A 27622-nucleotide genomic window follows, 5' to 3' on the forward strand; every position below is an offset into this window, starting at 1 on the left:
CCCTAGTAGATCTGGAACACACTGGGTGATCTTAAACCTCAGTTTCCCCCCTGTCTCTTGAGACAGACGGATGCCAATAAAATAAAAAGGCCCACAAAAAGTGGTGAAGAAAGTACCTAGCTACACAATAGAACAGTGTGGGGAAAGGTTCAAGTATGCAGCATGAAACAGACATACCTGTTGGCTAGAGCAGGCATGAAAGGTGTGAATATTGTGAAGCTGGTAGAGCCACTGGCATGCCAATACAAAATGCCGCCCAAATCAGATGGTAAACTCCATCTAGGGCTAAATATTGGCATGAGACCAATTGGTTTATTATTATTATTATTTAAAAGATTTCTGTACTGCTTTTCCAGTTGCTTATCTCACAAAGTGGTTTACAATCAGTAAAATACATTGGGGAAAATATCAGTGATACAGCAGTGAAACTAAAAGTTGTATTGCATTCAACAACAGCAAGACGTAGGCACACTGACTGGTCATGGCAGGACTCTGGAATCATGATACAGCTAGCCAAGAATTACCATAAGGGAAAGCCGAAAAGAATTTCCAAGAGAGATTTCTGGAAGTCCTTCTGATCAAGGCACAGCCCTTTTGCAAGGGTCTTTTTGGGGGAAACCTTTAAGCAGGAAACATTCAGGTGTGAAAAACGTTTATTCTGCACCTCCTTGGATAATGATGAGAAACCTTGAGGAAATGTTTATTGGGGTATGAGAAGAGATTCCCCTGCTTCTAGTTTTTCATTTTTATTTCTAGATCTTCTGGCTGATCCCTCCAACTTTGCAGAACCTAGAACTCTATGAGGAATGGGTTCTCTCAGGGAAGCAAAGTGATATCTTTCTGGGGGACAGGGTGGAGCTATGCCAAAGAATTGAACTGAAACAAGGGCACACCTTCTTCATTCCTTCAGGTAATGCAACTGTTTTTCAAAGCCATGTCCTTCTCCTTGCATGTTTTTGGGACTAGAACATATTCATGGAAGGCCATCACTTGATCCAGACCTGAACCGTTGCTGGATCTACAGCAGGTTGTTGCTTCCTGCAAGCAGAAAAATAGCAAGCCTGGGAGAAAGCTGCTTGCCTGGCCCCTTGCATGCAGGACTGTTTTTTCTGTTTCCAGGGAGTTCTTAGAAGCAGCAAAGTATTGAAAAGCAATGTGTGCCTTCCTTGCGGTCTGAAATAGTGTGGTTTGTTTCAGCCTCCCGATTGTGCTACATGCATCCTCCAGACCTGTGAGCCTCTAATCCAGTGTTCCTGAGGCCTCTGGCTGCTCAGTTTGGGGAGGGAAGGTGTTGAGCTGGCCTCTGAGCTAAAGCCGGCAGGTAGTAGTGCTCTGTTCACATAGTAAGGCCAGAGGGCCAAACTTCCGATAGGCATCCCAGCTCTGGCTAACCCCAAGGCTTCATGCTGCCTGCTACACGGAGGCAATGATGTTGCACACTCCTCCTCTGTCCTGTGCTTGAAGTCTGGGGGTCCTGGGTCCTGTACACACCTGTTCCTAGGTAGCCTACTAGGCAAAGCCACAGCTTCCAGCTTTGAGCTTCTTTGTTCAAGCCTTGGGGATATGGACACCAATATTACAGGCCCTTCAGTTTTTATAGTGAAAACACCATGACTGGGGGAATTTTAGCACACTGAAACTACACACTACTTAAGACAGCATTTATTATACTTACCTGGGGGGTGGAGGGCTTACCACGCAACAGCTGCCTAGTCTCTGACTGAGCACATGAAGATCCTAGTGTGCTCTTGTGTGTTGTATGCAGCTTTAGGAAAGAACCTGCATGCTGACATGTTTATCACGCAAACCCCCCATTTTGTTCTCTCCCCTTAAATCCTTCGCCCCATTCACCTTTCAGTGTTTTTTACTTCGCCACTCTCAGATGGTTTTTCCCAGGGGGTGTGTTCTTTTCCCAATGTCTTTCATTTTCTCCCCACCTTTCTAGGGTGGATTCATGCTGTCTATACTCCAGTAGATTCCTTGGTGTTTGGTGGAAACATCCTGCATAGTTTTAACGTTCCCATGCAGCTTCACATCTATGAGATCGAGGATAGAACGAGGGTAAGGATGCTCAAATATATCTGACTGTTCACTCATGCAATAACAGTTCTTTTTGAAAGGCAAGACACAGAAGGTACCAAGATGCCTGGGAAAAGACAGGTAACATAGCCTGTTGGTCTGTGGTCTCTTGGATGGAGAAACAACTCCCAAATCTTTGGGGCAGAGTAGAGAAGAAGCACAGTTGAGGTCTAGGACAGAGCAGCAGGCTGCATTGGATCAGGCTGGAGACCAGGAGCAGACTTGGGTCCACCTGGTGCTTCCCAGCTGATGTTAAATACCATCTTTTGAGCCCTGGTTTTTGCCATCCTCAGGCAGAGGAGGGATTCTGGCCAAACTCCAGGAGTTGCAGGCCATGGGCAGCTTGATGAGCACTTTTGAACCTTCATTGACATGACATGTTGGTGGCAACCTTCTGGGGAGCTAAGGAGAGACTTTGTGTGAGTTAGTGAGGTGAGCTTTCAGTAGCACCCCAGCAGCTGCAGAAATGAGATGCTGTTTTTGGTTCCTTCCCTTGCTCAACTGAATAAGGGTGGTTCTTTGGCAGGAGTGCCTCCACTCTCCACAGGCCCTGCAGGTTTGAGGACCAGTGGCTGCCCTTCTTCCTCCAAGTGGACCCATAAGCCCCACCAGACGACACCAGTCTACCTTCAGCTCCTCTTGGACCTGTGCTACCCAGAACAGAAGCCCATCACTCCTTTCCCTGCAATGCACTCTACCTAGCCTAGTCCTATTACTTCTCGTTCTGGCTTGGAGTCCTCATTTCCCATGGTGCATCCTCATAGCTTATCCCTGTCATTTATGTCATATCCCCACCAGGCCTTCTTTGCAGGTCTGTTGCCCCAGGACATCATTTTTGCAAAATTTTGTTTGACTGGGGAGGGGGTTGATGTTGTAAATTCTGCCTGCCAGCTGGCACAGGGCCACACTCCACCCCTTGGTTTTGATGGTTCCTCAACACTTGGCTTTATGGAATTCTAGTCTGTCATGGAATTCTGTCAATTGTTCCTGATTGGCTCCCTGGCACTTTTGTGAACATTGTGAACATTTTGTGAACATTGGCCAGTTACGTTGCCCTGTCAGTTGTTAGCCAACTGGGTCCTCCGTAGTAGTTCTGGAAATCCCACCCCCTCCAAGTGTCCCAAAAGGGGTTCCTCTCCACTGAGTGTGTGTGGTGCCCTCTGCTTTCCCCAGCTGCGTCATCTAGTGGGCCTTTCATGCCAGTTGAAACATAGAAGGTGACACTGTCCTTCACCTTTTTAGGAGGTGTTTGAGAGAAGGATCTACCCACTGGAACACAGGAGGTGACCCTTCTGCCTCAGTTTCCAGAGGTGCCATGTTAAATTGATAGGACTTTGCTGCTAATTTCTACACAACACAATTCAGAGAAGTTTGCTGTGCTTCAGAGGACAGGTGGGGCAAGTGCTTGGGGCTGTTGAAGTGTATGCATCACATGCAGGTAGTAGACAGATGTGTAGGGCACATTGCATCTCTCCCAAATTTACTTGTATGGCACACAGACTGCTGGGAGAACCCATAAAACCCCGTATTCCATTGTTTTGGTTGTTCCTTTTTTTAAAAAGTATGTTTATTTCGTTCAGATTTGTCCTGAGAATCTTGAAACATGAAAGGAGGGTAACTAGTGTTTTTTCAAAAGATAAATTAATCTAATCTGAATCTGAAAAGCCCCAAGTCTCCTCTCTGCCATGGATTCATTGCATGGCCTTGGTCAAGCCTCTCTCTCTCTCTCTCTCTCTCTCTCTCTCTCTCTCTCTCTCTCTCTCTCTGCCTCAGTTTCCAGTATGTACAACTTGGAACAATAGAGACCTATGTAACATGAGAAGGGTGTTATGAGGGTGAACACAGAATGAATGGGGCCATGCTTACTGATGTACCCTGCCCAACCAGGTTGAAGGTCTCCATTGCGTGATGTAAGGGTGTCCTGGGGCTGCAGCCTAGACTGTGACGGGCAGCCTAGTTCTGCTCAGTCTACCTTTTCATTTTGTTAAACTACAATTCTTATTGTCTCTTGATGTGTATTTAAATTTATAAAGCAAGAGTGCATCCTTAGGCTCTCCTGATATTAATGGCACTGCTAATCTGCACAAATGATCCTAATTATGCACTGTTGCTTAAGAAAGTGACCAGCGCCGTGCTGAATCAGACTACAGGCTCCTCCAGGCATCCTGTTTTTCAGCATTCATTCCGGTTTCCTTGCACAAAGCTTATGTGGTGGTTAGACTTCTCTGTCTTTATTTAACATTCATCTTACTTGTTTGCAGGCCGTTAACATATATTCCTGTTCATCATTTGTTCATCCCACACTTTTCAATGCATCTCCCTGTCACTTTCCACAGAGCAAAATGTCCTAGTTTTTTATAGTTGATCTGCTATGCTAGGGCAATAGAGCACTTTAGTCCCCTTGAAATGTGCAGACCCAAAGTTCTGGTCTTCAGTTGAATATCTCCTGCAAAACACTGACAACCTGGAAGCGCCCTTAAATACTTTACTCTATCCAGTATCCCCAACAACCAGCAGGCATCTGATGGTCCACTTTGGGGGGCTGCAGTCTAGCTTCTGCCCACCCCTGGCCTAGGCAGTGTTTTCTCAAATGGAGCCACAGTCACTGTGTGTAGATGCTGGGGACTTCTCACTGAGCCACTGAATTTCTGTTTTGCATTTTGGGCCTCCTGCAAGTGAGATCAGGGGTTGTTACCGGAAAAATCCGAGGGCTCCCTTGGACAAAAAGTAAAGACACCAACCAGAGTAAATTGAAGCAAATCAGCAGCCTGTAGGCTTGGTCTTTATTGAAGAAAGACTGTCGCGACAGGGTGCTCCCCTCACTTGCAGGTGAGAGGAAAGACCCAGAAAGATGGTGTGCAAGACGTTATAAAAACTTTTGAAATTCCCACCCTGTAGGTCAAGCCCACCCCCAGAAACATCATACATACATTACAGAAAGGAGGGGTTGAGGGAGGAGTTGTGGTGGTAACCTGAGTGTCCTGTCACCTGGCTGATTCCCTTCTCTCCCCCTCCCCACGAGTCACTTCCAGGAGACAAAGGGGAGTTGGCAGTTTCCTGCCCCCAGAGGGAAGATCTGATCATTGTCCTTTGTTTCAGTCCATGCTGAATCCACTCCCATATGCAAGTTCTTTGTGATCTTGATTGTCTTCTGTCTAGGACCATCAGGGTTGGCATAGCAACTGGGCAGGGCTCCTGTGGATGTGCTGGGATGGTGAAGGGATTATGGCTGGCCTGTATCAAACCTTCCCCATTTTGTAGTCCTTCCTTCATGGAGTAAAATAAAAATGGAACAGTGCAAATCCGATGTATGGTTGATTTTCTATGAATTTATAACAGAAGCGTAGCGTATGTAGTGTGTGAGTGTGAGTGTGTGTGAAGTTTGTACAAACTGAATGATTGGGGGGGGGGGTTTCCTGCTACAGGGTCTTCGGTATGGGGTGGGGTGGGGGCAGATTGTGAAAAGCGCAGCCACAAGAGCACCATGGTGACCTAGTTCACTTGGCTCTCCAACTGGCCTTCAGCTACAGCCAGAGATCTTTTGATATGTGCTGGGTCTACTCTTTTAAGTGTGTGCCTTAAACCTGCATAACAAAAGCAGGAGCAAAGCCAAGGCCTTGCAGACCCAGCAGACAGGAAGCAGCACTTTACTGCAAAGTAAAGCTCTTTACTCTGCAACACCAGCTGAGAGGCAGCAGGGTCTTAGGCCTTTCAGGCAGGAAATGACCATTTACTTTGCAGAAAAGGCTTTACTTTGCAGTAAAGTGCTGCTTCCTGTCTGCTGGGTCTGCAAGACCAACTGGGCAGTGCATTCTCTATATATTACAGGGTGAAAAAATATGAAACCTTTATTATGGTCTGGAGTTCATACCGATAAGAGAAAAAAATATCATTATATTGCCCACTCCTGCCACCAAGTCCTGTCTCTAGGCTGTAGCTGAAGGCCAGTCGTGGCTGTGTTTTTCACAGTCTGCCCCCCACCCCAAGCTGAAGACCCCTGGTCTCACTTGCAGGAGCCCCAAAATGCCTCTGCATAGCAAGTTGACTACTAGTTAGCATGGAGTTGACAAATTTTCTTGACATATTATAGTAGTAAAAACCCTGTAAGCTGACTCGTTGGTTCGCTTGCCTGTAAACTTTCAGTTCTAAGGATTGATCAGTATTGTATTTGCCGTGGTGAGATGTGGGTGTTAAAAACGGAAAAGGCAAGGAAATGCTTCTTACCTTTTTTTTGTCTGAAAGACAAAAAATAGAATAAAGACAAAAATAGAATAAAATGGTGGCAGCAAGTGAAAATCTTTTATGGAGAGGGAAAGTTTCTGGGTGTTAAAGCAGATTAAGCTACAGATAAGCTGTCCTGTTTGTGAGGAAGTACAGCAGCAAAAATGTGGTATCAGCTTCCTGGGAGTCTTGGCTGTCATTTTTAATATACAAAATATTTTAAAAAGCAACCCCGCTTTCCTCCCTCCTTCGCTCGAAGATCGCAGCATAACAATACAGTGGTACCTCGGGTTACATACGCTTCAGGTTACAGACTCCGCTAACCCAGAAGTATTACCTCAGGTTAAGAACTTTGCCTCAGGATGAGAACAGAAATCATGCTCAGCGGCAGCAGGAGGCCCCATTAGCTAAAGTGGTGCTTCAGGTTAAGAACAGTTTCAGGTTAAGAACGGACCTCCGGAACAAATTAAGTTCTTAACCCGAGGTACCACTGTACAAGATGAGACTATATGCTTAGCAATGTATGGGCAATGCCTGCTGAGATCTCAGAAACCAGGCAGGTGACTGGATCAGATCTCTAGTGGCTGAGGGGCCTCAGGGTTTTAGTTAACGGTAGCTCTTTCCTCCATTGGTGACGGGTAAAACTAGAATAAATTATACTGATAAGAGAAATCACACCAATATACTCAGTTTTGCTTGCTTGCAAATGCCGTGCAGAATTTGGATTGTGCCGATTTTGGGGGGTATGTTTTTATTTTTTTACAAGAATAATATCTAGTTACAGAATAATAAAAATGGCTTCAGCAGTACAGATAGTGCCGAATTAAAAACAACAACATTTTAGCACAGAGTACCAAGTAGCTTATCTACTTGGAAAGGAAGCCCTACTCAGATTGTTTGGGGCCAGCAGTTGTGATTAGCCCTCTTGGTTCTTCCTGTGCAGATCATATCCTGTAACGTTTTCTGCGTTCAGAATATTGCAACAGAGTCTCTGGCTTTTCAGCTGAACTTCCTTGATGGACTCCATTTAGGCACATGGCTTTCTTTCAAGTACTTAAGAGTGTGTGTGTGTGTGTGTGTGTGTGTGTGTGTGTGTGTCCCCATCCAGCAGCGGAAGGAGATTTCCTGGTGCTATTCACAAAGCAATTCTTGCCAGCACAAAGAGAGAGTGTCATGCAAGTGTGGCGTTGCTCCACCTTCTTTTTAAATGGCAAAGATGTGCTTGAGCCCATGCTGTACTTTGATTGTTGGTGTTCAGAGCCCCCGCCCCAATTTTCTCTTTCTTTTAATGGAGGGAGGAGACTGGTATTGTCTCAGCACATCGCTGAGACTGTAATGCTGATTTATAGCCTGAACATACGTGATGATGTTCGTCTAGGACCTAGAATCTAGATTAATTTCTCACATCTTGAGGGTTGGGAAGAGTTTGGAAGAGATAGACTAAGAGCTGGGGTGGGCAGAGCGTAATGGTTAAGAGCATGAGTCCCGTGCCATGAGCTTGCTCCTTGCCTTAGGCTTCCCCCTGTCTCTTGGCCTTGCCCTTCCCACGTGGAAAATATGGGGCTCATACAGGGATAAAGTTAAAGGACCCCTGACAGTTAAGTCCAGTCACAAACAACTCTGGGGTTGCGGTGCTCATCTCGTTTTATTGGCCGAGGGAGCCAACGTTTGTCCACAGACAGTTTTTTCGGGTCATGTGGCCAGTATGACTAAGCCGCTTCTGGCGAACCAGAACAGTGCACGAAAACGCCGTTTACCTTCCCACCGGAGCGGTACCTATTTATCTACTTGCACTTTTGGGTGTGCTTTCGAACTGCTAGGTTGGCAGGAGCTGGGACCGAGCAACAGGAGCTCACCTCGTTGTGGGGATTCGATCGGCCAACCTTCCAATCGGCAAGCTCTAGGCTCAGTGGTTTAACCCACAGCGCCACCCGCGTCCCTTCATACAGGGCTAGTTATTTATTATATTTTCATTTTCAGGGTGGGTTACAACAGGAATAAAACAATTTGAAGTGCTTCATAAGTATGAAAAGTTATTATTATTATTATTATTATTATTATTATTATTCACTAGAGGTCTGAACTGATCCTTCTGTTGGGCTTTTGAAATAAGACCAAGGGCTGCAGGCTGCTCACCACTGACGCAGCACATTTTGAAGTGATTGTCAGCCCTTCAAATTCTGTTCAGTAACAAATGGGTCTCGGGTGCAGCTCAAACAAGGCTGGCATCGTGTGCTCCAGAAAGCAGGCCTCTAGTGACATTGTGCTCAGCACGGTAACGATAGGGGCCATTTTGCAGCAGCAGACACTTCCAAAAGCTATTCAGGGGATGTTGCAGTAATTTAATCTGGATTTGACCAAAGCATGTGTGACAGAGCCCAGATCCTGCTGGTCTCACTTAACCACATAATTATGTCAGTCTGGCCTAAAAAAAAAGAGAGAGAAATTGTTGTGACGTTTATGAGTCTTACTCTCAGCTGACAATTGAGTGAGTGGCTGGTTTTTTTTAAAGGGTGAAGGAGGCAATGCTATGAGAACTGATCTGTATCAAGCAGTAGCCAGAGGTGTCGGCTAAAAAATGCAACACTTGTGGTGTGTGGGTGTGGATGTAAATAGATTTTTTTTTGTAAAAACCCCTGAAATATCTTTTAACATTTCACTTTGAACTCTGGAAGCTATCCTTCCCCAGTGTAGATACATTTCCTCCCATAATGTTCAGAAATAATTTGAAAAAACCTTTGGCGGGTTGTAAATTATTGATCACAGAACTTACCACTGGAAAGAATCAATTAAATCATTGCCTCCAAGCGCCTTCTAGGATAGGCTTTTTTCCTTCGGTAGATGATATATTGGAATATTTAATGATACCGCTTTGGTTCTGCAGTTTACTGCATTTCCTAATTAATGGCCTGTCTTTGTGCTCTAGAGCTTGCAAGGCGGCTCACAGTATTGAAAAGCAATTGCAGTGCAGTAAACCTGCAATTTACGTGGGGGTTACGCTCCGGGATATTGCCTAAAGCTGAAACTGCATAGAGTCAAAAACGCATTGGGTGCAATGGCGGGTGGGGTTGCCAAAGTGTTTTTCCAGACGCCCACCTACTTTTTGACTTCCCTCTTTTTAATTTGTTAAATATGTTTTGCCAAGTGTGCGAAGCTGAAGGCACACAAGTTACATGTGTGCAAGTTGTGGGCTTATTATATTTATTTATATTTATAATCCCGCCTTTCTGTCATTTTGAAACTTAAAAGTACCATCCCTGAGAAGAGGGCTTTTACATACTCAGGTTCAGCAAGGTCGCTGTATCATCTTCCTTCCGATCATATCCTGGGACCAGCAGGCCCTAAAATGCAATAAAACTCAAAAGCACTGCTAAAAAAAATTCCAGAATTGCAAGTGTAAGAAACAGCAGCTCACCTCCCTCCCTGCCAAACCTCAAACGCCTGTATCATTCCATCAAATGATCGGAGAAATAAAACAGTTTTAACTAACTGCCCACCAAAAGCCAGCCAGGTTGGTGTCACACAGATGTTTCTGGGGAGTTCTTAAGAAGAGCCTTTCTGCCTTAGGCCCAAGTGCCTTCTGTTCCAGGATGCTTCTTCCCACATCAGCCTGCAAGATGCTGATTCATCCAGGGCATGATGGCAACATCCCTCCTCCATTGCTTCGCTCTCAGCAACTAATCAGTGATGTACTGGAGCTTCCAATTTGCCATCATGGTTAATTGCTGCTGATAGAGCTCTCTGCTTTGTAGCAACCTTCCTCAGAGGCAGACACCTCTTGTCAGCCCAGTGTGGCCAGTGGCTTGGGAGGATGGTATTTGTGATCCCGAGCACCCAGTTAGGGAAGGCTGCTTTATAGAAATACAACTTGATTTACTGGACGAGAGCTGAGAGCTCATTGAGTCCAGGATTCTGATCCTAGCAGTGGCCAACTAGAGGAAGCTTCCATCAAGGCACGAAGGCAGCTGCTCCCCTCCACTGTTATGGTTCCTGTCTGGCAGGGCGCGTTGTCTTCTATTCACAGCACATGCACCGGCCGTCTCTCGCTTTTGATGGTTTTGCAGAGCACAGGGCACATTTCAATGAGATATCAAATTAGAGACATCGAGGGAATTGGCTGTGGGACGGAGCCTGGATCGCGAGGCCATTAGGAACTCAAATTGACGATTCGGAATTGATCGTCCATGGCACGGGAGCACTGCATGCCTTGTGACTGCCTTGTCTTACGCATTTGAATTTTGTTTCATTTTATTTTTTACACTGGTAAAACGGCTGAATTTGGTGACGCTCAGAAACCTGTCAGCGAAAATGTTGAGCAAATGATGTCTTTAATATTCCCCAGGCATCTGGCTGAAAACCTTTGGAAGGCCGAGGGGTGGAACGGGCGGCTTCCTGTTTGTAAGTCAAATTCTTTGCCAATTTTGTTTCCTGCAGTGCTCTCTAAAGAAAAAGAAAAGAAATAAACATTAATAATTTGAGTTCCTCTTATGAACATCCCTCTTTTAACATGGCTGGTTTCCCTTGTGTTTGACTATTTCAGTGAGAAATCTGGTATGTAACTGAAATCCTAGGCAAGGCGGCAGTAGCCAAGGTGGTGCCCTTGAGATATGGTTGGAGCACAACACCTGCGCTGGTTGGGACAGGTGGGAGTTGTAATCCCACAGCATATTGAGGGCACCCTGTTGGCTACTTCTGCCATAGAAAGCTGAAACCCCAGGCTTGAAGGCTGATGAAAGTTGCAGATATTGCTGGGATGGTTGGCCTGTATTCTGGGAACATCACTATTAGTGGGGCAGAACTTGTTCAGTGGTGGAGCATGTGCAGAGGTGCTGTTTGTGGTATCTCCAGTTAAAAGTCTCAGATACCAAGTGATGGGGAAGCCTGAGAAACCCAAGAGCCACTGCCAGTCAGCATAGGTGGACAATACTGGCTAGGTGTCAGGCTGCCCCCAGGCACTGGGACAGTTAGGCATTTGCCTGGGTCCCAAAACCGCCAGTGGGCTCACTGCCATCACAGCGCTACCATTTCCACTAAGAAGACCAGGTGCGGCCTGTGCAAATTCTCAGTTTGCATGTCCTGTCTCTCTGGGTGAGGAGGAAGCACTGATAGGACTGTGCCCTTGGAGCAAGCACCACCTATGGACAAATAGTCTGATCTGATGTAAGGCAACTTCCAATAGCCCAAACCTATAAATAGTACCAGCTGGATAAAAGTAAGTTTCCCATTGTGGTACTCAAGTGGTATGAGATCATGGGAGGGTCTTCTAGGGAATGGATGTGCTCCCTGCACAGTCTCCTCAAGGTGTAGCTTGGTAGCCAGGGGTGCCAAATTGAATAAAATATTGGGGGGACCCAGGTAAGCCCTGCCCCGATCCTTTGCACCGTATGCCTCTAGCTTGTCTGTCTCCTCTTTCTTCCTCATAGGCCCCATGTGGGGTCCAAAGACATTCTGGGCACAGGTCAAGGTGTCACTAGATGCCTGTATGCCACTTTCCAGTGACTGGTTAAAAAAGCAACCCTTTAAAAAAAATCATTAAAAATGGGAGGGGCAAAGAGCCTGGGCATGCACCAAGGAGCTGCATGAGGTTGCCATGGTACCACATTGGGAAACACAGGTATAAGCTGTCCTGAGTGGCCATTTTGCTTAGAATATACATAGAACCCAAATGCTGTTGGCTGTGTTCCTAATACATTTCTCCTGCATTCAGAGTCAGAATGCAGAAAAGCAATGAGAGAAATATGCATTATTATTATTATTATTATTATTATTATTATTATTATTATTATACCCCACCCATCTGGCTAGGTTGGCCCAGCCACTGTGGGCAGCTTCCAACACATTTAAAAAAAAAATCAAACATTAAATACTTTCCTATACAGGGCTGCCTTCAGACATCTTCTAAAAGTTGTATAGTTACTTATCTCCTTGGCATCAGATGGGAGGGTGTTCCACAGGGCAGGCGTCACTGCCCAGAAGGCCCTCTGCCTGGTTCCCTGCAACTTCACTTCTCACAGTGAGGGAACCGCCAGAAGGCCCTCGGAGCTGGACCTCAGTTTCCGGGCTGAAGGATGGAGGTGGAGACGCTGCTTCAGGTATATAGGGCCGAGGCCGTTTAGGGCTTTAAAGGTCAGCACCAACACTTTGAACTTGTTCGGAAACGTACTGGGAGCCAGCGTAGATCCTTTAGGATCCGACGGCCACTCCCAGTCACCAGTCTGGCTGCCACATTCTGGAATGCTGATTGCAGGTGTGACTTTAAATGGAACTATGGATGAAACACCAGGGCTTAGATGGAAACATTTTAAAAGCAGGCCGGGCTGGAAACAGACATCAGTGGTACTGAATGGATACCAATATTCCAGCATGAATATTCCAGAGCAGAAAGAGAGAGAGGGGAAGCATGGTTATTCCATCCCTGCTGCTCATAGCTGCCTTTGGCTCTTCTGCAACTGTCACCTAGCAGCAGCAGTTCCACCAAGCTCCCTGCACTGTTTCCATTCCAACTGGTTATTATAAGTTTAAAAATTACAGTAGTGCCGGAGCTTGTTCCTTTCCTCCTCCATCCCTTTTCCTTTTATGTCATCTATTGTAGGTGGTTTTTCATTGATCTGTAACACTGCTCTGGAAGTGTTTTTTGTTTTTTGTTTTGCTAAAGGTTGGGATAAAACACATTATAAATAAATGAGCCCAATGCACTGTGCATATATCTCTAGGATATTCTGGCTAAGTCTTCACCTGCCACCTTTAGAAAAGTCACCGATGAACAGGGGGGGGAGGTGAAAAAAGGAGTAAGAGCAGTTAGAAATAAGTGATGCAGAAAGAGTAGTGAGTCCAGTAATATTCTTACAGGGCAGCACTGGGAAAACTATCCACATCGGGTTCTTTTCAACTAACCTTTACTCATTGTAGACCCCATAAATGAATAATCTTCCCTAAGGTTTGATCCTGCTCTGGAGGGTAGGACTTGAACAAATGGCTTCAAGATATAAGAAAGGAGATTCTGGCTAAACATCAGGAAAAACTTTCTGACAGTAAGAGGTGTTAGAGAGTGGAACCGTCTCCTTTGGGAGGTTGTGGGCTCTCCTTCCTTGGAGGTTTTTAAGCAGAGGTTGGGTGGTTATCTGTCATGGATGCTTTAGCTGAGATTCCTTCAATTTCAGGGGGTTGGACCAGGTGACCTTGGGGTCTCTTCCAATTCTAGGATTCTATAATTCTAAGCCAACATTTTGCATCTGGCCATAGGTGATGGGCCAAGGTGTCTCTAGGAAGAGAAGAAAAGGTACTGTGAGGGAAAATTTGCAGACTGTTTTATGTATACTACACCCTTTTTCTCTTTGTGGAAATCAAGGTGGTGGTATGTATTGTGTTCCCATCTTGCCTTTCATGAAAGGCAGAATTGCTGTATTGGGAAGTGTGGTCATTACTGTGTCTGTGCAAAAACAGCAACCACAAAGTGGCTCGCTATGACTAGCAAAGTGGCAATCACAATTACTGGAATTTATTGTCTACCACTGGAATGGGCTGTGATGTCCATTTAATTCTATGGAAGAAAGTTGAAAGCAGTTGCAGCCTAGCCGCCCCTGACTTCCTGTGAAGTGTGCCTCCTACAGGAGAGGAAGGTGCACTACACCAGCAACCAAGAGTGAATAAAGCAAACTGGCAATTTATGCATATATATTTACAAATTGTTGTTGTTTAGTCGTTTAGTCATGTCCAACTCTTTGTGACCCCATGGACCAGAGCACGCCTGGCACTCCTGTCTTCCACCGCCTACCGCAGTTTGGTCAGGCTCATGTTTGTAGCTTTGAGAACACTGTCCAACCATCTTGTCCTCTGTTGTGCCCTTCTCCTTGTGCCCTCCATCTTTCCCAACATCAGGGTCTTTTCCAGGGAGTCTTCTCTTCTCATGAGGTGGCCAAAGTCCTGGAGCCTCAGCTTCACGATCTGTCCTTCCAGTGAGCACTCAGGGCTGATTTCCTTCAGAATGGAGAGGTTTGATCTTCTTGCAGTCCATGGGACTCTCAAGAGTCTCCTCCAGCACCATAATTCAAAAGCATCAATTCTTCGGCGATCAGCCTTCTTGATGGCTTGAGTAATTTACAAATTACTGATTGGGAATTGATGCCAAAATAGAGTGACCAGTTCAAGGCCAAGCAGTGAGTTTGCTTGAACTGTGGGTTCCCCCAGAGCCAAATCTAATGCTCTGTCCACTGGATGACACCAGCTCTTGAAAGTGTAAGCTGTTACATCGATTGTGTATCTCACTTCTCAATAATCTGAAGTGCCTGCTTTATGACACTCGCCTTCACTGTTCCTTACAACAACCTTGTGAGGCAAGTCCATGAGAGTTCTCATTTTACCAGTGGGAAAGAAGAGACTGAGAGGTGACAATATGCCATGCATAGGACCAGGATTTGAACCCACAAACCCCACTGGCGCCGAGTTCATTTGTAGAAACCTTTAACACATGTTAACCACTGCATCTGGCGACAATAGCGACTGAGGAAGCAGCAATATGGTTTCTTCATGATAGTAATAGAATTAGTAATATATTTTTATAAATTCTAATCTCGATGCTTGAGGTTTGCGTGCGCTTTTTCTAAGAAGAACCGAAGCCCCTGCTCTCCCCCCCTTTATTATTGTTGTTAAATGTCTTTGCTTCTAGGGTTGCTTAGTCTGCTGCAGAGTACAATGCTGGGGAGAGCCCAGCCACTCAACATTGTGATTTGCTATCCTATATTTACATCCAGGGGGTGGGGGGTGGAATAAGCATTTGCAGATGGTAGGCAGTTTTGTGTCATGGGCCCTCGGTCTTTTAAGTAGATACCAGTCCCCCTGATATTTAGGAACACAGAGGGTGGGGCACTGCCAAAGCTTCACTCTTCCCCAGAATCTGAGGTCCTTTCCTTTTTTCCTCTGAAACGAGTCACCTCTGCTCAGCACCCTTCTCTGCTGTGTGAGTGAGTGTGAGAGAGGGAGAATGAATGATGTCACAACATGGGCGGTACTATGCGGTACAGAAGGAAAAAACCTCAGCACCCCAAGGGATCCACTTTTGACGGCATCCCTGCATTTGATATAATGGGAGTCTTCCTGGGTCAGATCAAAGGTGCATCCTGTTTCCCGCAATGGCTAGCCAAATGCCTCTGGAAAAGCCCACACATAAATACAGTCATCCCCACTTACTTGCCCCCAGTGCCTGACACTGAGAGGTATACTGTCTCTGATGCTGGATGTTCTGCCTCGCTGCCGTGACTGATAATAATTAATAGACCTCTCCTGCTCTTCCATGAAATTGCCTAGTCGTCTTTCAAAGCCAGTGGACGCCACCACAACCTGTTGGGGCAAATTCCGTCTATTAATGATGTGTTGTGTGAAGAGGCGCTTTCCGACATGTACTTTACTTCTCATTCTGTTGGCAGTGTGTGCATGTGGCTGTGCAAAAATGGGAGGTAATTCCTAGGTCATCTAGCAACATACACATTCTCAACTTGAATCCTCTGGAGACTAACATGTGCACCACCATTTCTATGCTTAGAAATGGGAAGAGTAATATATCAAGTTAAAGTTATATTTGTGTGTGTGTGTGTTTTGGGGGTGGGAAAGAATCCATGGCGAGGATTCCACCCTCCCCTTTCATCCCCCTTCCTCTCCCCCTTCTCCCCTCCCAGGAAGGTGTAAAATTAGTGAACCACAAAATGAAGCGCTAGCTCCCGGAAGGCAGGCCAGGCTGCTCATTGTGTATGCAGAAGGCATCCATCTCTCTCGGCTCCCGCCCTCTCTTCCTCTCCTCCCGCTCCTGCAAAGGCAGCTTGTGCTCTCGATAAGATGATAACAGGCTTGAGGAGCAGCAAACTTCCCTGTCTCCCAGACTGACCGATGTTTTCCCTTTTTGCTTTCAGGTGCAAGCCAAGTTCCGTTACCCTTTCTACTATGAGATGTGTTGGTATGTTCTGGAGAGATACGTGTTTTGCGTGACCCAGCGCTCCCACCTCAGCAAAGAGTATCTGAAAGAATCAATGTTAATTGGTGAGTGAATTCTTTTGCAGTTAATAATCAGAGTGAACAGGCAGGGAGATGGAACGGCACCCTTCCTTTTTGCTTCTGTGCACAAACGGGTCGAAAATCATAATGGTGAAGAACTGTGGAGATTGAACTGAATTATTCTATCATTTCCTAAAGGAGCAAGTGTGTGGCTTGAACCTCAGGCGTTTTAACCAGCACACCAAGTTCCCTCAGGAAATGATATTTCTCAAGGTCTTCTGCGAGCAAGCGAAAAAACACATTCAGATCTGTATACTTTTGTGTTTCTGCAGGTTTTGAATCCTCCCAAAGAAATGAGGGTTAACTGGGTGCCTTTGACACACGGGAGCAGGAGGGTTAGGGTGGCATCCCAGGGCACACACCTAAATTCTGCACAAAGGAAGTACATTTTTCAGCACTTGGAATAAACTATGTAGCTAGTTCAACTTTGCATGCTTAATTTGCATAACATATAGCCAGTTTATACACTTTGCAGAATTACGTGGTAGAGCTTTCCATAGACAGGATCAAATGAGGCTGCAGCTGTGGGTGGGTGAGTAGTGGTAGTCTGTGGGAGAAAGCTCAATGCCCTCCTTGGCCACGTGGGGTGGGCTTGCAATTAGCTGTGGAGCTTGCAATTAGCTGTGGAGCATAGGCAGCTGTCTTATGCCTGATTTGTCCACCTAGCCCAGAGTTGTCCATGTCGACTGGTAACACCTCTCTAGTGATAAAAGCAAATATCTCTACCATTAAAGGTAAAGGGACCCCTGACCATTAGGTCCAGTTGTGTCTGACTCTGGGGTTGCGGCCGAGGGAGCCGGCGTTTGTCCACAGACAGCTTTCCGCGTCATGTGGTCAGCATGACTAAGCCGCTTTTGGCGAACCAGAGCAGCGCACGGAAACGCCGTTTACCTTCCCGCCGGAGTGGTACCTATTTATCTACTTGCACTTTACCGGCTACTAATCCTTTTAAACTGGAGATGGCATAGATTGAAGCATCTTCTTCAGACAGTGCTGGTATTTCACCACTGAGCTATGGTCCCTGGCAGAGGCAAGTATAGACCAGGTCTGCAAGGTGCACGCACCATTCGCAGAGAACAGTTATCCGTGCTCAGATGAGATGTAAATGGATGAGGTCATCCACTCCTGTTTTCTACTGCTTCCTGCTTTTCAGGAACTGTGGGCCCACTGCCACCTAGTGACATCCTCCAGGATGGCAGGTCTCTTCCTTCAGTCAGCAATCATATGTGGAAGCCAAGTGGTGTAGTGTGACCATCAACCTTGCATGCACCATCACTGGTGTGTGTGAAAGGCTGCCTTAAGTGCTCTCCAGTTTAAAACAAAACCCCCGCCAGGTGCACTGAAAAATAGCCTAGCCTAGCCAAGAGCCAGTGGTGGCATAATAGTTATAGAGTGTTGGTCTAGGACCTGGGAGAGTAGGATTTGAATCCCCACTCAGCCATGAAGCTCACTGGGTGATCTTGGGCCAGTCACCATCTCTTAGCCTAAGCTACCTCACAGGTGGTTGTGGGGATGAAATGGGGAGGAGGAGAACCTGAGTCCTACCTTCAGGGCATTAAAAATTATTCTCATCTGTCTCAGATACAACAAGGAAACGCAGCTTAGATAGCTTCTCATCGGATTCCTGGGTAGACATGGATGACGAATCGTGTGATGTCCACACCCGGGAAGAGAAGGACGACTGTCTGGAAAAAATCCCCAAGGCCTTGGCGGACGGATCGTCTTCTCCCAACAGTATACATTCAGAAGGGAAGGAGGTTTCAGGAAGGAAGCAAAAATCTACAGCCACCCGCTTCCTCAAAAGGACTTTGTCCAATGAGTCGGAAGAAAGTGTAAAATCTACACCGGCAGACTATCCCAAAACTCCCACGGGCTCCCCAGCTACAGAGGTTTCGGCGAAATGGACTCACCTGACAGAGTTTGAACTGAAGGGTTTGAAAGCCCTTGTTGAAAAACTTGAATCCCTTCCGGAGAATAAGAAATGTATACCTGAAGGCATCGAGGATCCGCAGTCTCTACTGGAGGATATGAAGGTGTGTAGATGTTTTGCTTCTAAAAATGGTAAGCTCTGTGATGTCAGGAGGCTGTCCAAATAGCTTGTAGTTGGGAATCCATCTCGAGAATGGGCCCTGATTTCTGTGCACTTCACATACCTTATATAGAAAACCCACAAGGAAGGAAAATGTGTTTGGTGTAGTCATGTGGTGATAATCCCAGAGTTATCCTCTGCTCAGCTTTGTAAAGAGTGAATAGCTTGTCTCTCAGAGCAAGAAAGGAAGGGCTATTTCAGAACCCAGTGAGGGCCTATCCTACTGATCTTCACATCCAGAAGCAACAATTCCCTGTATGTAGCCATAGCTCTATACAGTTTTCTGCTGCTCTTCTTTCTAGTCCATCTCTCTGTGATGGACAGAAGCCACCTGGGAAAGAGTGAAGTGGAGTGGAACGTCTTCTGTTAATGTTCTCACAGAAAAAGCACTTCATTTGTAGAGGTTCAGAAGCTGCCACTATTTTGGCTTCTTCAACAGCTCTTGCACATAGACCAAAACCAGGAGTAAAGCACATTAAAAGGAACTGAATGACAAAAAGAAGGGAAGTCGCTGGGTATGTGCCCTGAGGGCAGGGGGTGGGGAGACACACACAACACTATGGGATTCCTTTCCACTTCAGTGGAATCCTCAAAGCCTCTGGCTAGGGGTGGGAGACCTGCTTTGGACGCGACTTGGTTCTTTTTCAGGTACACAGCCCAGCAAATACTATATGTATCTAAGAGTTTAGCTTTTCGAGGTCTTATCTTCATGAGTTCAAGTTATGGGTACTGGGAGAGCTCTTAACTGCATATCTCAGCCTTGAAAATTAGTCTGCATAAGTTAAGAACCCACAGAACTGGCTTGTTGCCTGTCTGCTTCTGCATTGCCAAGTGACATCACAGCGATGACCAGGGAGCCACATGTATGCAGCCACATGTATGTCGGAAGAAAGGTGGGATATAAATTTAAGAAAAATAGGAAGGGGTGTGAAGAGAGAGGGAGAGAGATGGAATTGACCCTTCTTCAATTTGCCAAATACTTCTCTTGCCTGGTTAGTATCCTGAAGGTAATTCTTACTCCTCATAGGCAGTGCTATTTTTCTAGAAAAATAGGTGCCAGAACTCACATGAACGCCTCCCTGGTTCTCTTAGAATGGCAATGGCACCCACCTGAGAGGTGCCGAAAGTGAGTTCCAGCGAGTTCCCCCTGACAATAGCCCTGCTCATAGGTGATCAGACAAGATAAAATGAGTTACGTCAGGGGAACAAAGAATAAATATGGGCAGCAGTAGTCATTAGGCTTCATTTTGGGTAAGGATATGCGAGAGGCTTTGTTAGGTTTTGGGAGAGGTCATTCCAGAAGCTTCAAAGAAGTGGTGAGTTTTGAGATGAGGTGGTGGACTCAGCCAGTATCAGGTGATGCTGGTTGGGGCTGTCATTAGGGATGCTGGGAGTTGTAGTCCAGCTCCACCTGGAAGGCCCTGGCTTCCCATCCCTGGCCCTAGGAGTGTGTGGAACATGATCCAGGTGAGAGGGGCCTGGGCAATGTTGCTTAGTTTTGAACTGTTGGAAACTGTACCACTGCAGATCTCACAAGGTGGGTCAGGGTTGGTTCTTCAAATGCTCCCACCCATCGGAATCTTCCTGCACACATGAGCTTTAAGCACTGGAGGTAGGTATCCTTCTCTCACCTCAGTTAGCTAAATGACTAATAACTAATGTGGATTCGTATATTGCTATCAGTATGTGTGGCATTTTACAGAGCACCAAAAAGAAGACAGGTCCCTGCCCCAAGGACTTTACAGAAAATGTGGGTTTTGATGAGGGATTTGCAAGGATAGAGAAAAAGAGGCACCAGGAAGGAGTTTTATTAACCTTTCCTGCAGACTATCAGTAACGGCAGTGTTTGAGACAGGATGGTGTGAATTGCAACACAACCCCTAGCTTGATTCTTTCTATGTTGGGGACAAGGAACTGCGTCCTTTAGATGTGTTAACTGTTTGTGTACGTGGAGATTTTAAACGGCAAAGCAGGCACCATGCAATGAGCGATTTCCCCCGTGTGTGGTGCAGTTCTCTTATGGAACTGTATCACATCCCCCCAGCCCGGGTGTTTAAATACAATAAGAAAACACTTAATGAGGCACTACTACCAGTTGCTCTTAAAACACTTTTAACTTTGATTTAGAAACTCATGATACGTGTAGGAAACAGAGGTTTTGTTTTTTGTTGCTCAGGAAAACGAACAGCTTCCTGTCAAAGGGATTTTCTCACTTGATTAGTGATTAGGGTTAGGTGGACACTGCATGAAGCTGATTCAGCTGCAATAATTTTCAGGGTGGCGCTGTGGGCTAAACCATAGAGCCCAGGACTTGCCGATCAGAAGGTCGGCGATTCGAATCCCCGCGACGGGGTGAGCTCCCGTTGCTCAGTCCCTGCTCCTGCCAACCTAGCAGTTCGAAAGCACATCAAAGTGCAAGTAGATAAATAGGTACCGCTCCAGCGGGAAGGTAAACGGCGTTTCCGTGCGCTGCTCTGGTTTGCCAGAAGCAGCTTAGTCATGCTGGCCACATGACCTGGAGGCTGTATGCCGGCTCCCTTGGCCAATAAAGCGAGATGAGCGCCGCAACCCCAGAGTCGGCCACGACTGGACCTAATGGTCAGGGGTCCCTTTACCTTTACTAGCTGTGTGTTAGTCTGTTGCAGTAGAAATGACAACGGGTCTTGTGGCGCCTTAAAAGTCTGACCAATTTATTAAGGCGTAAGCTATCATAGATGACTAGAGTCCACTCTTGCTTCTGACAGATTGTTGTCCGCTAAAGCTAATGCCTTAACAAATTTGTTAATCTTCGTTGAGTAAGTTCTATTTGCCTTGATGTCAGGCACTTACACTGAATGCTAGAAAACGTGGGTTGTGTCTGTGAAAACGAGCTCTGCTGCATGAAAAAGTGTCTCTCGTCTGTTTAATTGCCCATGTCCTATTTTCCCCAGACAATATCAATGTTGGTTGCTGCAGTGTAAAGAAGATTGAAGGATATGGGGTTGGAATTCTCACAATGTGCTTTTTGTGTTCTTTTCAAGATCCCTTTCCCTGTCTCCATGCTTTCCCGATCTCCTATCAGCACAATCCTCTACATGTCTGCTGATCATCATTAATAGCGCTTACTGCCAGGAAAATGAACATTATTTATAAAGATATATTTGAAAAAATAAATTCGATAGGGGTGGCTGTATATTAATCTCTTGCCGCAAAACCAATGAAGACTTATGGCACAGCACCTTAGAGACTGAACACACTTTCATAAACCATAGTCTCCGTCAACAAGAAATTTACAAGTGAAAAACCTGTTATAGTCAGGTTTATTATAAAGAAATTTAAAGAAATCTTAAGTTGATTTAATCACAGGACCGGAAGTTGATTACTTAGTTGGTTTGTATTATGTGCAGATAATAGGTACCTATGGGACCGCCTCTCCTGGTATGCCCCACGTAGGACCTTAAGGTCCATAAATAGCAACACCCTAGAGGTCCCGGGCCCTAAGGAAGTTAGATTAGCCTCAACCAGAGCCAGGGCCTTTTCAACACTGGCTCCGGCCTGGTGGAACGCTCTGTCTCATGAGACCAGGGCCCTGCGGGATCTGATTTCTTTCCGCAGGGCCTAAGACAGAGTTGTTCCACCTGGCCTTTGGCTTAGAATCAGTTTGATTCCCTCCCCCTCTTTCCTTTTCCTTTCTCCTCCTGTGAAGAGGCTGCATCCTAATGTTTTAATGTTGTATCTTAATCTTTTAAATTGTTTTTTATTCAACTTGTTTTTATTATTGGTTGTTAGCTGCCCTGAGCCTGGTTTTGGCTGCGGAGGGTGGGGTATAAATAAATTATTATTATTATTATCATTATTATTACTATTACTATTACATTTGAGAAAAATACCAGTTTTAAAGCAACCTTCCCCAGCTTGGTGCCTGCCAGAAGTTTCGGAGTGTTAGTTTGGTCTAATGGGAGTTGTAGCCCAAAACATCTGGAAGTTTGGGGGAAGACTGTTCTAAAGGAAAAGGCATACTTTGTTAAAAGTAAGGAGCCATACAATTGCTCCAGTTAAAAATGACTGTTTCAGCAATTTAACCCCCCTCTGCTTCTTAGGTTGTAATAAGGCATTCGTTGTATCATTCCTGAAAGCTTCCTGAGTGATCTCCACCTCACATCCACAAAATGAGAATTGCGAGGTGACACTTCCACATCTTTATTTCCAAGCTGCAAAGTAGAAAATAACATTTAACCTTTTCACTACATTTTCCTGATTTTCTTCCCTTTGGCAAGTCATGGTGTGACAGATCTTTGCTCACACAGCCCTTAATTAGCCTCTTTTCTTTTTGAAACAGAACATCCTGAAGGAACATGCAGACGATGACCAAAATCTTGCCATTTCTGGGGTCCCAGTGATATCGTGGCCTAAGAAAAACGCAAAGGTAGGGTGTTTGGAGTTGAACTTGTCTAAAAATAGCCATTTCCGTGCCTTTTTCTCTCCCCAAACTTTGACACTTCTTGGTAGGATTGCTCTTGGTAGGAGCCGCATGGCCAGTAAGTAGTTACTCACCTGGGTAAACACTCAAGCCTTGTAGTTGGGCAGCGCTGCTGGTTTTTATCTGGCATCACTTTCCAGGCTGCAGCATTTATTGGTAGTTGAAGAACACACAAGGTAGCGTCGTATCCAGATCACCATTCTATAGCAAAAGGGCATGAGAGGACTGTGTTTATTAAGGAGCACTTTCCCAAGGGGTTAGCACAGAGCTTTTCAATCTTTTAAAGTCCATGGCTCCCTTGACCTGCTACTCCTGCGGCACCCCTGTGGGGCTTAGGAGCTCAGTTATGTCACCCCTTACCTGCAGTGCTGGCAGCCTCTCACTCTTTTTCAAACACCCTCCCTTGTGGGGTGTTCCCTCCACCTCCACCTCCTCTCCCCTCCTCTCCCATTAGGAGTCCAGGCAGCCACTGCTGCCATCCTTGGTATCTGAGCTGCTCCCCTTGCCCCAAAGAGAGGTGCCTCCTCAAACTGCCCCACAGGGGCCTGGGAAGCACCCCCTGGCTAGCCCCAGAGGCACCATTTGCCTGGAGAACTTGTAGCCATGCCATGGCTGCTGCAACAAACAGCCACACAAGCCTTTGGGAGGCAGAGACGTGAGAGGGCATTAGAGGTGGGAGGGAAGGAAAGAGGGACAGAGGCCAGTGTTGCCCGCAGCACCCCTGACCATCCTTCAAGGAACCACAGGGTGCCATGGCACACTGGTTGAGAACCACCAAGTTAGCGTGTTGCAGCAAAAACAACAAAGTGCCTTATGGTGCCACTACACATCTCACTGTGACTTAATCTTTTGTGGAGTGGGAACTGGTTCATCCGATGTCTGAAGTTGCCAGGTCCTGGAAAAAATGTAGACGTTAAATGGCAATCAAACTTAAAAAGTACAATCTCTGACAATTTAGTTAGAGTTAAAATGTATGCAAGGTAAGAATCCACAGCAGCAGTAATAGGTGATAACCCAGTCATTTCAGCATTGCTTAGTTAAATGGGACAGGAAACCATTTTCTCTTTTCAGACCTACATTTAGTCAAGGTCAGGAATGCTCAGATTATATTATCACCAATCCCTGCCGTTGTGAAGGATCACAAAAGTAACTTAGTGGGTGAAGGTTCAGGCATTCTGATACTGAGTTGATGCTGGTTGAAGTGTCAGGGAGCGGGGATGTGAGAGTCATTTGACAATATGAGCAATGAATACTTAAAGGGGTTCCTGGTTATTAGAAGTTAGTTTGTGTTCCTTCTAAATTTGTTCCAATGTTATGTTAGTGGCCCGCTGATGAGAGAACATGGCCCCCACATTTGTTAGGGGGTGCTTCCTTGTCAGGCTATGTAAAAGCTTATTAAATCAACTGATTTTGAGAGGATTTTGCTTTAAAACAATGTCATTGAACTTTGGTCGAATGACATTGAACTAAATTAGATTTTAAACCTTTGATTTAGGTGCGTATAGGCCAACTTTTTACGTAGTTCATCAGTTTCAGCTGACTGGATCACATCCACACCATACATTCAAACACTTGGCTTTCCCCAAAGAATCTGCTCACAGATCTACAGTTCTGAGCACCCTTAAGAAACTGCAGTTCCCAAGACACTTGCAGGAAGTCATGTGATTTAAATGTCATCCTGTTGGTTTGTACAACACAAACAGATCATTTAAAAATTAAGTGCAACTGACAGAATAATTTTGGGCCAAGGGAGATGCTGAGGAACCATAATTTTCAGATTGGAAAGTGGGAAGGGTACAGCTTAAGGGTTTTGTGGGCTACTCTCAAGGAGAATCATGCCAAAGAATTTTTTGTTGGGGTGCCTCGTCTGGTTTTCCCATAACCGTTTCCACCCACTCGCTGACCACACTCCGTGTGTAAGCTGCCACAAAGAGTTGCTTCTCAGAGAAGAGCTAGCCATACCTTCTGCCATGGATTGTAAAAACTGGAGGAAGTTGGGGGTGCGGGTGGTGTTGAGGATATTAGTAAATCTATTCAAGAGGCAGGATACACCTTGCTCATTAAGGAGAGGAGCTTGCTCCCACTTCTTCCTCTCTCATAAGAGAATCAGTGCCAACCAAAAGGTTTAAGCAGAGGAGACTGCCATGACCATGGCTGCCTGCTTGCTTAATTTCAGGAATATAAGACCAGCTTAAGTGGAAAGTGCATGCAGAGCACAGCAGCTAAGTGTGAGAAGTTTGTGCCGGAAAAATGCTAGTCCAACTCTCACCTCAGTCACACAAACATACTTGAGTGGCTTCTGATCGGTTACTGTTTTCTTAGCCTAAATATGCTGCAATACAGGGCTAACAGTGGCCTACCTTACAAAGGGTTATGAAGCTTAAAATATTTGAAGTGCTGTGAATGTAGATTGTAGGGCCCTCAGGGCAGAGACTGGCCCTTTTATCTCCTTCCTTATAGGTTTTTAAGCTGAGGTTGGATGGCCATCTGTCCTGGAGTGGGTTGAGCTAGATAACCCTTGGGGTACCTTCAAACTTTATAATGATTCCATGATTCTGCTGGTTGACTGAAAAGTAAGCCTGGCTAAGCTTGATGGGGGTTACTCTGAAGTAAATGTACTGTTGCTGGTTTTTGTTTTTAAGCACAGATAAAGCTAATACTCTGAAGTAATTCCTTTCTGACCTTAGTGTGCTGCACCCACTTACATAGCAGAAGTCTTACCAACTTATTATTAGATTCCCCACCCCACCCCCCAAAAAAGACCCATGTGCTCAGGAGAAGTTCTTTTAAAAATATTTATTTTCATCAAATGAAATACTGCTGCTTCCAATTGTTCTGGAAACCATCTAGAGGGGAAACATTCTTTAAAAACCCAGGAAAGATAAGGAGGAAGCTTGGGGTGGAGGAACAGTGCAGCTTCAGGAGGGCTGTTTTTTTTGGGGGGGGGTGTCCACCTAAAATGAAGTCCTATTGACCCCAAGATAAGATGCGAGGCTCCCCTTCTCCCTGGCAGCCAATGGCGAGGCTCCCCCTGGCCCTCTCGGCTTGCCATTGGCCCGGCTTGCGGGGGCCCGCCCCTTCCTGGTTCGGCCTCATGCATATGCATGAGTTCCCTCCCTCCGTGTGGCGAGCGAGAGGCGAGGCGAGCCGAGTGGCGGCGGCGGCTCCCCGCCATGCCCGCCTCCCGCCCCTCCCGCCTGGGCCCGCCATGAGAGGAGGATGGCCATGTCGGTGAGCCCCGACGAGGACGACTACGACTCGGAGCGGGAGCCCGAGCACGACCAGGTCGGCGGGGGGGGGGGGGGCGGCTTCTCAAAGGCAAAGTTTGAAGGGGGGGAGGGGGGAAGGCCGAGTGTCCCTCTGTGCAAGATGCGGGGGGGGGGAGGGCGCCGTCGGGGGGGGGGAGACAATGTAGCCCCAGAGAAGCCCCCGCCCCTCCCCCTCCCCTTGCCAGGAAGGAAGCCTCCAAACGGGGAGGGGGCGGGGAGCATCCCTCCTTGTGTCAGCATAAAGCAAACGGGGGGGGGGGAAGGCTTTTGTGCTCCAAGAAAGGGCTCCTTGGGAACTTCGTCTTGCCCCCTTGTTGAAAGAAAGGAGAGGAAGTCAGAAAGAGGTGTATTTAACCCCCAGGCACCCATTGTTGGTGTAGCTTTGAGATTGACATTTTATGCAGCCTTTTTCTAATCCAAAGGTTTGTTGATTGAGCTAGTTGGGGGGGGGGGCGGGCGGGAGGCAGATCCCAGGTGCTGTTTTATATGGATGAGCTGCGCCTATGGGGAGGGTGAATGGATCTGAGTTGCTCCATATAATAGGGCTTCCATTCAGCTCTGGGACTAATCCTGTCCCAAGTGCTGGTTTTGCTCCGCTCTCTCCAGTTTACAAAACAAAACAGCAGCTTAAAAGTTAACAAATGTTTTTGTGGCATGAAGTTTTGCAGGCTACAAGCCTACTGCTTCTGAGTCCATCATATTAAGGGTGTGAACCCAGGAACAAGCCACATTGAACATAGTTGGGTTTGCTTATGATTAAACATGCATAGGCTGAGCACAGTGTACCTTGCTGCCGTATTCACATTTATGCATAAGCAAGTTGCACTGATTTCAGCAAACTTTACTCTCTGGCAAGGATTGCTGCCTATTTACTTGGACAGCCTGATCTTTTGCATGGTCTGTACTTCTCTGCACACTTTCTGAGGAGCAAGGCACTCTGAACACAGTGGAGTTTGCTTCCAAATAAACCTGCTGTAACATGTACTCAGGCCCAGAAATTCTCACATCACTCTAAACGTCTTTTAAATTGCCACAGGACCTGCTGTTGCGTATTGAAGACTAATGGCATATGGCCTTGAACAATTTTGAATTGCTCTGCATTTATGTAATTTACCACACCTATTAACAACAGTTCTCAGTGTGGCTTACCACACATATTAATTGATATAAGACCAGTGCTAAAATAAAAAAGAACAACAAAGTAAAATAGAAATAATATATTCAGTCGCTTCAGCAAAAAGCCACCAAATGCTCCGGCAATTAACAAGGTCTCTACTTTGCAGCTAAACACCATTAAGGTGGGTTTCAGGCAAATGAGTGTTGAGGAGGGAGTTTCAGGGATGAGAAGCCGCCACCTGCAGACCCTGTCACTGGTAACCACAAAGTTCTAGGTCTCAAGTGAATAATGTAAGCAGTCAGGTAGCCAGGGTTTATGTGCTGATTGACAGCTGGAATTGGAAG

The 27622-nt window shown here is 46.1% G+C and overlaps 2 protein-coding genes across 7 annotated transcripts in view; one reads left to right on the forward strand and one right to left on the reverse strand.

The window, feature by feature from the left end:
* Positions 1-27622, forward strand: part of KDM2B (lysine demethylase 2B) — an 83829-nt gene that overhangs the window by 35244 nt on the left and 20963 nt on the right. For all 6 annotated transcript variants that reach the window (XM_083589759.1, XM_083589755.1, XM_083589756.1 and 3 more), the window contains 5 exons: positions 757-910; positions 1946-2061; positions 16203-16329; positions 17926-18377; positions 22752-22838. In XM_083589759.1, coding sequence (XP_083445885.1) covers positions 757-910; positions 1946-2061; positions 16203-16329; positions 17926-18377; positions 22752-22838 — 936 coding nt within the window. The remainder of the gene's footprint in view (positions 1-756; positions 911-1945; positions 2062-16202; positions 16330-17925; positions 18378-22751; positions 22839-27622) is intronic.
* LOC310751270 (vomeronasal type-2 receptor 26-like) overlaps positions 1-27622 on the reverse strand; it is a 249162-nt gene that overhangs the window by 26903 nt on the left and 194637 nt on the right. The gene's annotated exons all lie outside the window — the stretch shown is intronic.

This window comes from Podarcis filfolensis (assembly GCF_964270895.1).
Source record: "Podarcis filfolensis genome assembly, chromosome: 16".
NCBI classification, from domain to species: domain Eukaryota; kingdom Metazoa; phylum Chordata; class Lepidosauria; order Squamata; family Lacertidae; genus Podarcis; species Podarcis filfolensis.